Source organism: Coregonus lavaretus (genome assembly GCF_964263955.1).
Source record: "Coregonus lavaretus genome assembly, contig: HAP1_SCAFFOLD_908, whole genome shotgun sequence".
NCBI lineage: Eukaryota > Metazoa > Chordata > Actinopteri > Salmoniformes > Salmonidae > Coregonus > Coregonus lavaretus.
The window spans coordinates 26,463-38,746 of record NW_028164981.1 but is presented as its reverse complement, the minus strand read 5'-3'; the positions used below and the strand labels follow the sequence as shown (position 1 = coordinate 38,746).

Below are 12,284 nucleotides of genomic sequence, written 5' to 3'. Positions count from 1 at the left end.
ACAGCCTCTCCCCATCACAAAAATGCTCTGCCTCCCCAGCCCCCTCCTGCCCCAGCCTGTTGTACAGGGTATGTCGTCTGGCCTGGCGTACACAAAGTAGACTGCCCTGACTGCATTACTGAGCCTCTTGGCTCCAGAAAACATAAAAGGACTCCAGGCCCTATAATCACACTGCAAGTAAACACTCAACCACCATCACCTCAATCATATGCGTCTTGTTTACTTTCAGAAAGAGAAATAAGGGAGATTCATTATCCATCAGTACAAAGTGTGAGCATGAGCAACCAAGATTCATTTTGATTTACTTCAGTGTCTTTCAAATATGAGAATCAGAGGACATACATTTTAAACATCTCATCAGGCTTATCAGATCTGCGGAACTTCTCAAAAAATATTATGACAAATAATCAAAATAGCAATATATCCTTCATACAAAACAAAAGCAGTGCTGTAAAGAGGCTTTATTAAAGATGAAAACATGAAAAACATATCCCATCTATTGTCCATGTGGCCAATAGGGACCCAGTACAGTAGCATATTACAGTTGGCTTCTTTTGATGCAACTAAACTTTATGTGTAATAAGCTCTATTGGGAAACATCAAGGCTGTAAACTCCATCATCAAAAAAGGTCATCTAAAGTGCATTAACAAACAGACAGACACTAGACAGACAAAAAGCGCAAGACTGTACCTTCCTTTTGAGAAGGAAGAAAACATTTAAAAGTAGCTTACAAGGTTCAAAAGTTCCCTTTGAGGAAGACCGTGTTTGTTGTCCTTCCACTAACCTTTGTAGAGAAAGGTGACATATTCTTTCTGTTCTTCATCAAACTCATGTCATTTTTGGTATTCGATTTTGAAATATCCATTACTAATGGTCTAATACCAAGGATCAAAACCATTCTTTAATCATAAACCCCAAATCCTTTACCTTCATAGTGCTTTCTCAACCACTAAAATGCAAGAAATACTTAAGATGAAGTAAGACATTTTGCTGTCTGAGACACGATATACCTACAGTTTAACATTGACTGATAAAACTCAGTGTGCCAAGCCTGTGGGAGAACTCCTATATCCACCCAGGTGCGAGAACATCTCCTTGTGTCCTTCATTTAAAACAAGAGATTCAGTTCACTGCTTGATCATCTCTTTTTCTTCTGTTGGCGGAGCATCTTTCTCCGTTTAAGGATCATGTCATGGAGTCTCTCCATGCCATCTTTCAGTCCGTCTCCTATGATGGCACAGGTGGGCTGCAGGTGCCAGGGCGTGCCAGGGCTCAGTTCCTTCAGAGCTAGCGCCTTTTCAATCTCAGCCAGGCTCAGAGAGTGCCTCAAGTCTTGCTTGTTAGCCACCACCAGCAGTGGCACTCCCTGGTTGTCTCCGGTCTTGGCGATCTTATGGAGCTCCGTTTTAGCCTCCTCCATGCGTTCGGCATCTACAGAGTCCACCACGAATACGATGCCGTCGGTACAGCGTGTGTATGACTTCCACAATGGACGCAACTTCTCTTGACCACCTACGTCCCAGAAGTGGAAGGTCACCGTCCTGTGGCCACCCAAAGACACATTGACCTTTTCTGCGTTGAAGCCTTTGGTAGGCACTGTGTTGACAAACTCATTGAACTGCAACCTGTACAGGACAGTCGTTTTACCTGCAGAGTCCAGTCCCAAAATGGCGATATGGAACGACTGAAAGAAAGAGATTCTCGAGAGGAAAGTCTGTGGTTCAGATAATCCATTCCCCATCTTTTCTCATGTGGGGAAGAACAGGTGGAATAAAAGGGTTGGTCCACTTCTCCAACAACGATGATTGGCACTGATTATATTCCAAATGGATTGCAGCAGTGACCTAAAAACAAAACAAATATTACTTTAGCCAAGCAAAGATAGGACACAAATATAAGTCTACCACATAAACTTAAATCGACACAGAATACCTATAGCATATATATAGGTGATCAAATCAGTTATCCAGGTGTTATTCACTTATTGAGGGCAGCATATGAGCTAAGTACTGCCAAATGCATGACATTCATTAGACACCCTCAATTATATAGGCTCAAATGAAAATACCATGCAGAAATACCGGACTTTGTCAAAGTACGCTACACACTTGAATTTTAGGCGGCAGCAATGCACAAGCCTATTGCCAAGGATAGGCGCGCAAATTAAAATTAAGTCGACAGGCATACAGATGCTGACAGCCAGCAACGTCACTTGACGTGATACCAGGCTCTCAAATTGCGGCATGAATCTTTATCATAGGCTACAACCGTTCCGTCCAGCCAGACATTTTCTTGCAGGGCATCACTTACATCTATCCACTCTGAATATGCGGATCTGTGTTCACGAGGTCCAGTAACATGTTATCCAATATTCACAATCCAGGGCTTCTGATGACTGGGCGCGATCAGCAGCGTTCTATTATTTTTACTAGACGGTTTCATTCCCATAGAATAATACTGCAGTGCAATTTGTGTAAAACTATGCTCACGTTCGAGCAACCGATTGGTTTAACTGGAAGCCCCATCAATAATGTACCCATTCAAAACACGCCCATCACCTGTTGCTGTAACGTCATTATTCCAGCCAATAGATGTAAATATGCAACATGAACCATGCCTATAATAAAAACGTATCTGGTAGTAGGTCAAAGTCTAACCATAATCATTACGAATGGTTATTAACATAGCATAGCAAGCCAAGCCAAGCATTCTGTAGGCTATATTCGTAAAAAGTCGTAGTAAAAGAAAACTAAAAGTAAAAGAAAAGTCACAAAATAGTTTGTGATACGAATGTATTAAAATGAACAACTTATTGAACTATAAAAAATGTCTAACTTACCGCTTTTCTTTTTTGTTGCAGTGTTCGTGTGTCGCATGTGGCTTGGTTTTGGTTTGCCCACACGCTAAACAGCGCCGCCCCATGATGCATCCTTATCTTGTTTACTTTCAAACTGATTGGTCAATGGTACAAAATATATCCCACGCATACTGATTTTATAATGATAATTATTTTATTTTATTTATGTATTTATTTCACCTTTATTTAACCAGGTAAGCCAGTTGAGAACAAGTTCTCATTTACAACTGCGACCTGGCCAAGATAAAGCGAAGCAGTGCGATAAAAACAACACAGAGTTACATATGGGGTAAAACAAAACATAAAGTCAAAAAATACAACAGAAAATATATATACAGTGTGTGCTAATGTAGCAAGTTATGGAGGTAAGGCAATAAATAGGCTATAGTGCAAAATAATTACAATTAGTATTAACACTGGAATGATAGATGTGCAAGAGATTATGTGCAAATAGAGATACTGGGGTGCAAATTAGCAAAATAAATAACAATATAGGGATGAGGTAGTTGGGTGGGCTAATTTCAGATGGGCTGTGTACAGGTGCAGTGATCGGTAAGGTGTTCTGACAACTGATGCTTAAAGTTAGTGAGGGAGATAAGAGTCTCCAGCTTCAGAGATTTTTGCATTTCGTTCCAGTCATTGGCAGCAGAGAACTGGAAGGAATGGCGGCCAAAGGAGGTGTTGGCTTTGGGGATGACCAGTGAGATATACCTGCTGGAGCGCATACTACGGGTGGGTGTTGCTATGGTGACCAATGAGCTAAAATAAGGTTTGCCTAGCAGTGATTTATAGATGGCCTGGAGCCAGTGGGTTTGACGACGAACATGTAATGAGGACCAGCCAACAAGAGCGTACAGGTCACAGTGGTGGGTAGTGTATGGGGCTTTGGAGACAAAACGGATGGCACTGTGATAGACTACATCCAATTTGCTGAGTAGAGTGTTGGAGGCTATTTTGTAAATGACATCGCCGAAGTCAAGGATCGGTAGGATAGTCAGTTTTACTAGGGCATGTTTGGCAGCATGAGTGAAGGAGACTTTGTTGCGAAATAGGAAGCCGATTCTGGATTTAACTTTGGATTGGAGATTCTTAATGTGAGTCTGGAAGGAGAGTTTACAGTCTAACCAGACACCTAGGTATTTGTAGTTGTCCACATACTCTAGGTCAGACCCGTCGAGAGTAGTGATTCTAGTCGGGTGGGCGGGTGCCAGCAGCGTTCGATTGAAGAGCATGCATTTAGTTTTACTAGTGTTTAAGAGCAGTTGGAAGCTACTGAAGGAGTGTTGTATGGCATTGAAGCTCGTTTGGAGGTTTGTTAACACAGTGTCCAATGAAGGGCCAGATGTATACAAAATGGTGTCGTCTGCGTAGAGGTGGATCTGAGAGTCACCAGCAGCAAGAGCGACATCATTAATATACACGGAGAAAAGAGTCGGCCCAAGAATTGAACCCTGTGGCACCCCCATAGAGACTGCCATAGGTCCAGACAACAGGCCCTCCGATTTGACACATTGAACTCTATCTGAGAAGTAGTTGGTGAACCAGGCGAGGCAGTCATTTGAGAAACCAAGGCTATTGTCAAATTGCGTCAATTCAAATCTGGTATAGGAACAAAAAGAAGTCAATACACGTCTTCTAAAATAGACTAGTATTTTAATTAATGCAAACACTTGAATGGTAAATATGATGTTCGTATATACGGGCCCACTGAAACACCACGCAGGGCAGACAGAGAACTGAGCTATTGTTATATGTTCTTCTTTAAATACTCTGACAGAGATAGTTCCCGCTCCCTGCTGGGCCTGTCAGAATAGAGGCTGGGTGTGGTTTAAACTTACCCAACCTATCGTTGGCGCTCAAGCTGGTCCCAGCCCCTTGGCGCTTCACTGTTGCCGGGCATTAGTTGTTATCTTTACAACTTGTCTCGAGTCAGCAACCTCAGACATAGTTTGTTCTTCTTCATTGTAGCAGTACACATGTCCTTGAGCAGTTTAACAAAGAGGCAGTGTGTGTGTGTGTGTGAGTCACAAGTCTGTCTCAGCCTACCCCCTAACGGTTCCTCACATTAATCACAGCTTGTTATGTTAAACAATCTATATCAGTACAGCACAAACTTATTATGTTTAATCATTAATGTATTCTTTCTAAGGATTCGAAATGGTCGGTGATCTGTTTGTTAACTTGGCTTTCAAAAACTTTCGAAAAGCAGGGCAGGATGGATATAGGTCTGTAACAGTTTGGATCTAGAGTGTCACCCCCTTTGAAGAGGGGGATGACCGTGGCAGCTTTCCAATCTCTGGGGATCTCAGACGTTACGAAAGAGAGGTTTATACAATTAATCACAAGATTAATTGTATAAATTCTAATCCTGTGGTATCTATTGAAATAATGTTAATTATATATGATATATTTTATAGTACTTTTAATAAATACGCTAGCCTATGTTTTTATAAATAGCCCCCCATTGAAGTTTACATTTAAAATGGTTAAGGTATGGGTTAGGTTAGGGACGTCCCAGTGATCTTGGATTGCACTGGCCGTCTTGTCAAGGAGTTGTGAAGGAGTAGTCAGACGGAATCAGGTGCAAAATGCCCAAAATTGTGGTATTTATTTACAGGTGCAGAAGGTTAGCTTCCTTTTAGGCAGAGTGCCTTCAAACTAGGCAAAGTGCCTACAGTTCCTCACACAGCTGAGTTTATCTGAACTCTCCCGAAAACGAGCCACCAGAGGCTAATAAGGTAAAAAAAATAACCCAACCCTTAACACTGGGATAATCCAAAATGCACATAAACAGGTATTTCCTCAATTAAAATAAATAGCCTAATCAATACTTCACTAGTTTCAATACCACTAGCCAATACATAATACATTTCAACACATCAGGACATAATATCACATACATATTCAACAAAGAAAGATATTAGGCAAACACCCATCAACAAATAACATTGTAATTATTCAGCACAAGTACCTGTGGGTAAAATGTGGACATGACCAATGCGCGCCATCCTGGTCAAACCAGTTTTTTTACAAACAGACAGAGGAAGAGAAAGAGGCCCAACTCGGCGGAAAATCTGTATCCCTACAGCAGGTGGCGTTGTTTCGCCCACCAAGCAAGGAGTTTTTATATGGAGGTCAATGAGAGTGTCGAATTTAGTCAACAAAAAAATGAATGGCTTATTTGCTTCTAATTTGATCGATTAGAAGTTTCGTAAATTGTTACGAGTGTACTGATATAAGTAGGACACGTGACATCCCGGCAACTTTGAGAAAAAAAAACATTTTATATTGGAGATGGCTATGCATACTCATGGCATGAGGCTAGTAACATTGCATCTCTCTCCATTGAATACAGGCAGTTGACGTCAACAACCCTAATCGAATATTAAAAAAGGATTACAATAATGAGATGTATCCACCAATCCAAAGAAAGGATAGGCGGGAGCTAGACAGCCCGCCTGCCGACAAAGGTTTTGTTAGGGCAGAGAGACTTGTATCTTGTCAGTATATCCATAGTCTCTGGTGCAGAGGGATATATGGCCAATGTACCACAGCTAAGGGATGTTCTTAAGCATGACGCAACATCTTACATTTTTACATTTTACTAGAGACTCTTGTCCAGAGCAACTTACAGGAGCAATTAGGGTTAAGTGCCTAGCTCAAGGGCACATTGACCGTTCATTTTTGTTACCCAGTGAGTTTGGGGATTTAAACCAGCGACCTTTCAATATTTGGCCTGACTCTCTTAACCGCTAGGCTACCTGCCGAGTGCCTGGATTCAGCCGTTAGCCGTGGTATATTGACCATATACCACAAACCACCAAGGTGCCTTATTGCTTTTATAAACTGGTTACCAACGTAATTACAACAGGAAAAATATATACCATCGCTTTCAGCCAATCGGCGTTCAGGGTTCGAACCACCCAGTTTATAACAAGGTTTAGAAATCTGTGGGTATACTACAAAACACGATTATGGAGTTAGCCAGCTAACTTGTCTAAATATTCGGATATTTTTTGTATTTTGTAGAAAGATAAACTTGACATGGTCATGGTCTAATTGATTTAACAAACGAAAATACATATCTAAGTTTAGCTTTTTTAATGAACCATAAAACCAATTTATTTATTGTTGCTTATAAAAGTTAGCTGGCGAAATAATTGATCCTGATTTGTAGTATACCCCCCAGGTCAGGAATACAATGTGTAGGCTACAACTTCTAAATATACATAACTTTTTTCTCAAATGTGAATTTGTATATATCCTACAAATGTGGGGCATGTTTAGCAATAGGGATGTGCTTGTAATCCAGGCTCTGTCGCAGCCGGCCGCGACCGGGAGACTCATGGGCGGCGCACAATTGGCCCAGCGTCGTCCAGGGTAGGGGAGGGAATGGCCGGCAGGGATGTAGCTCAGTTGATAGAGCATGGCGTTTGCAACGCCAGGGTTGTGGGTTCGATTCCCACGCGGGGCCAGTATAAAAAAATATGTATTCACTAACTGTAAGTCGCTCTGGATAAGAGCGTCTGCTAAATGACTAAAATGTAAATGTAATCGCTAGTAACATGAACAAACATTTGCAATAATTTGGTTCTGGGTTCCGAAATTAGTTTGGCTGCTCTCTAATCTCTCGTGGACAGACTACATAAACATAAATAGTACCATAGATCTGTCATGATACAACGGGATGTGTGAGATAAAGAGCAGCATTAGTTCCGGTGCTTTAGAATTTCGGAAAGGGGAAGGATCATTTGCCCTATAGACTTGCCCCTAATTTGCAAAGAGAGAGGGTGGAGCTCTTTGTTCCCTTCTCCCTCCCTCACGTATGGACCCATAATTTAATTGAGCCTCTGACCAATTACTCAAGACTTTAGTTCTGGATTAACCGAGATTAGCTGCTTTCCAATTGTCCACTTTAATAGCATATAGGCCTACATTTTAGAAATGAGTTTCAATGGCATTGTAATAACACACATTGTTTACATTTTCCAGTTACTGGGATTATCTTTGTTGCCTATTGTCTGAGAGAATAGATTCCTATTAGGCCTAGATTTTTAAAAACGGACATATCTTTCAAAAAGAGTCATGGCAAGGGCAATTGTTTTGCAATGAACTCTATAGTCTAGCCTACAATTATTGTATTTTCATGATACCTTGAAGTATTTTCATTAGGCTATAGCCTGCAAGATTCCTTTCTGTGAATGCAAATATTTCAGCCATGCCTTTCACACACCCAGATTAGAACATATTGTTTGGTTTAACATACTGGACATTTTAGGGGAGCCAATGCACTTATCACTGCACAGCTGTGGACTCCATAGACGACCTAGGAGATCAAAGTGTCAGCCAGTTTTCCAAGAGCTGGAGATCTTCTCCTCTACTCTGTCCATGAAAGCACTGTACACTCCGCGTCTGTGCCTGTGTCTCTGAGAAGAAGAAAATATTTCAGAAAATGTATATCAGTAGAAACTTGACGCAGAATATACTATATTTATTATGGGTTTGCCTTATGCTCTAGGCTTTTGAATGGCTTAAAGATGACCCTACACTGTATAGCTTTAAAACATATAGTTAAAACAATAATTTTGATATCATGGATGGTCAGTCCTTGATATCCATATCTCTGTCTATGAATTTAAGAGTGGTTACATTTCTCCAGCCCCAACCCTAAGCTTTTTACCAAAACAGTGGCGGGCGGGGAAATCGTTTTGTTTTAGCACTTTTGGGTTTAACAGCATAATAACATGGTAACTGACCAATTCAACACTCACGCTACTGAAATGGCCTGAAGCAGACATGAAAGCATTGAATTAAAATGGTGTGGGGCCTATAGCCAGGCTGGGTATAAACCAGCCCACTCACAGTGTAGGAGGCAGATTTTGAGGGCCATGGCAATTTAGGGAGTGTGAGCCTGGCCTCCCATCTGGGCTCTGTTGGCTTATAGGTGTCCATCTTCCCCAAAGGTTCCCTTGAGTAAATGTCTGTGTCCGATCTGGTGCCCCTAACTGGAGTAGAATGAAAACCAGTGTCACAGTCGGCAGGATATTGCTGAGTTTTCTGTGCAACATCAGTGTAATGTAGTCATAGTTTTGATAAAAGGCCATGGACATAGCTTTCAAATGATAAATGGATGATGCTTAGGAAATTGTCTAATTACACTAATAGAGCAGTGTCTACACACCAATATCCAGGAAAGCTGACTTACTTATACTCAGGTGCTGAGATTTGAAGTTCAAGTGACCAGGATCCCTTTCAGCTGCAGTAACTATATTTGGCATGTCATCAGCAAGCTGAATTGAAATATTTCAGAGCAAAATATTTTTCAATATATTTGTTGCCATCTTGTGTTAGAATCATACACGGCAAGAATTTAGTACCAGTATTTTGTACCATTAATAGAAATCACAATGAACATGTTAAGGAAGGTGTTATGTTCCAGCACCATACCGGTCTAAAGTTATGTGGTTTAGGGTTCTTGTAGGTCACAGGAGGGTATTTCCCTGTTTTAACGAACATCAGCTTGGATTCTAAAGAGCCAGGAGGTCTGTATGATGTACTGAACTTTGGCAAGGCTTTCTTATTCTGGTCAATCTCGGTAAGTAGAATGTTTGGGGTAACTCTGTCCACTCTGAAGGCTGTCTCACTGGAGGCAAGTGACAGTAAATGTTGGTGTGTATTTTTTGTGTTCTTCCTTCGAGGGACACTCAGAGATGTGTAGAGTTTAGGAGAGAAATCTGGTGGCTTCAAGTTCCATGGATCAACCTGATGTGGAGAATGAGGACGGATAAAGCCTTTGCTTCTTATGGTGGCCAAGTTCAGGTTGGCAGAAAATACTGTCTTTTTATTAAAATAAACTGATGTTGAAGGATCCAAATAACTGTTAGAGGTCATTGTGATATCTCAGTCCTGAAATTGAATGAACGATAACCTGTTCAGGTGCAAAGAAAAAAAATGAAGGGCTATTGAACTTCTCAACAATAAGGAAGTAGAAAACTCTCAAGTGTCTAACATTACACACATTTTTCTTCAACCTCTTTTAAAAACATCAAGCGGCGTTGACCAGGGATAAATCATTTTACTCTTACCTGGAATTTCAAAGACACCAATCTGTTACAGAAGACACATGTTCAGAAATCACTGCAAGTTTCAAGTTCAGGTTGCACTGTTTGATGTTATGTAAGGGACAACACAGGGAGAAAGTGTTCAATACAATAAAAGTGGTTGCTAAGTGACCAGGGTCTGGAGACTTTCCATAAAGAATATGCAAAATGCTGAGCACAGCAGGAGACTCTGTTGAAGAGAAACATGAACTTCCTAGCAACCAAGGAACAATGTGCCCTCTGAATGCCAATATCAACCCTCAAACTTAAGGACCCGTCAGATTAGTAAAGACTGACTAAGCAATTTTGAGGCATATGAAATAATGCGGTCTACGCTTGGTAGACTTTCTATCCTGAAGGGTAGTTTTCGAATGTGTGAACTTTAGTGTAGCTTCTTAGAATATTTGATTAAATCAAAAGTGTTTGTCTGTTCACAAATGTGTTTAATCACTGAATTGCTATGAGTAACAGAATATAAAATAATATGGTAATTTACACAGTCAGGATGTGTAGACAGAGGTAGCTTGGTCTCATAGATTAGACGTAACATAGTAAATGTAAATCCAGGACACCCAAATTAGTATGATATGTTACATTTGGTATGGTTACATAAAACAGAAGGTTACTTAGTCGGGTTGGATGGGTGGGCGTATAACACCAACATCTAGGAACCCAAAGGTTGCGTATTTGAATCTCATCATGGACAACTTTAGCATTTTAGCTAATTACTTACTGATTTTTAGCTACTTTGAAACTACTTAGCATGTTAGCTAACCCTTCCCCTAACCTTAACCCTAACCCCTAGCCTAGCTAAACTTAGCCACCTAGTTAACGTTAGCGTTAGCCACCTAGCTAACGTTAGCCACTACAAATTGGAATTTGTAACATCATGTAGTGTATGTTGACACCTGCTCGTCAAACATCTCATTCCAAAATCATGGGCATTAATATGGAGTTGGTCCCCCCTTTGCTGCTATAACAGCCTCCACTCTTCTGGGAAGGCTTTCCACTAGATGTTGGACATTGTTGCGGGGACTTGCTTCCATTCAGCCACAAGAACATTAGTGAGGTTGGGCACTGATGTTGGGCGATTAGGCCTGGCTCGCAGTTGGCATTCCAATTCATCCCAAAGGTGTTCGATGGGGTTGAGGTCAGGGCTCTGTACAGGCCAGTCAAGTTCTTCCACACCGATCTTGACAAACCATTTCTGTATAGACCTCGCTTTGTGCACGGGGGCATTGTCATGCTGAAACAGGAAAGGGCCTTTCCCAAACTGTTGCCACAAAGTTGGAAGCACAGAATCGTCTAGAATGTCATTGTATGCTGTAGCATTAAGATTTCCCTTCACTGGAACTAAGGGGCCAAGCCGAACCATGAAAAACAGCCCCGGATCATTATTCCTCCTCCACCAACCTTTACAGTTGGCACTATGCATTCGGGCAGGTAGAGTTCTCCTGGCATCCGCCAAACCCAGATTCATCCGTCAGACTGCCAGATGGTGAAGCATGATTAAACACTCCAGAGAACGCATTTCCACTGCTTCAGAGTCCAATGGCGGCGAGCATTACACCACTCCAGCCGACGCTTGCCAGCCGACGCTTGGCATTGCGCATGGTGATCTTAAGCTTGTGTGCGGCTGCTCGGCCACGAACAGTTCTTGTTCTGATGTTGCTTCCAGAGGCAGTTTGGAACTCGATAGTGACAGACGATTTTTACGCGCTACGTGCTTTAGCACTCGGCAGTCCCATTCTGTGAGCTTGTGTGGCCTACCACTTTGTGGATGAGCCGTTGTTGCTCCTAGACGTTTCCACTTCACTATAACAGCATTACAGTTGACCGGGGCAGCTCTAGCAGGTGGCATCCTATGATGGTGCCACGTTGAAAGTCACTGAGCTCTTCAGTAAGGCCATTCTACTGCCAATGTTTGTCTATGGAGATTGTATGGCGGTGTGCTCGATTATATACACCTGTCAGCAACGTGTGTGGCTGAAATAGACAAATCCACTTATTTGAAGGGGTGTCCACATAGTGTATCTGTCACGATCGTCAGGGAGAGACCAATGCGCAGCGTGATGAATGAACATGTTTACTTTATTAAATTAAAGCACGACCAAAACAACAAACGACTCGTAACGTCCACGGTGACAATGACCGAACACGGAACAAAAACCCACAAACACAAAGTGAAAAACAGTTAAATATGGCTCCCAATCAGAGACAACCAGCCAACAGCTGACACTCGTTGCCTCTGATTGGGAGTCACTAAGGCAAACATAGAAAACAACAAACCAGAACCCCCAACATAGAAATAAACCACATAGAATGA

The 12,284-nt window shown here is 41.6% G+C and overlaps 1 protein-coding gene across 2 annotated transcripts; it reads right to left on the bottom strand.

The window, feature by feature from the left end:
* Positions 1-446: 446 nt before the first annotated feature.
* Positions 447-2,901, bottom strand: LOC311116395 (ADP-ribosylation factor-like protein 4A). Of its 2 annotated transcripts, none has more exons than XM_084191487.1 (2): positions 2,841-2,901; positions 447-1,845 (listed from the first exon to the last, which is right to left on the bottom strand). In XM_084191487.1, the coding sequence occupies exon 2, from the start codon at positions 1,740-1,742 to the stop codon at positions 1,140-1,142; it is 603 nt and encodes a 200-aa protein (XP_084047613.1). In that variant the 5' UTR covers positions 1,743-1,845; positions 2,841-2,901; the 3' UTR covers positions 447-1,139. The 2 variants fall into 2 exon arrangements, with proteins under 2 accessions (XP_084047613.1, XP_084047614.1); XM_084191488.1 differs by lacking the exon at positions 2,841-2,901 and adding an exon at positions 2,312-2,458.
* Positions 2,902-12,284: the final 9,383 nt, after the last annotated feature.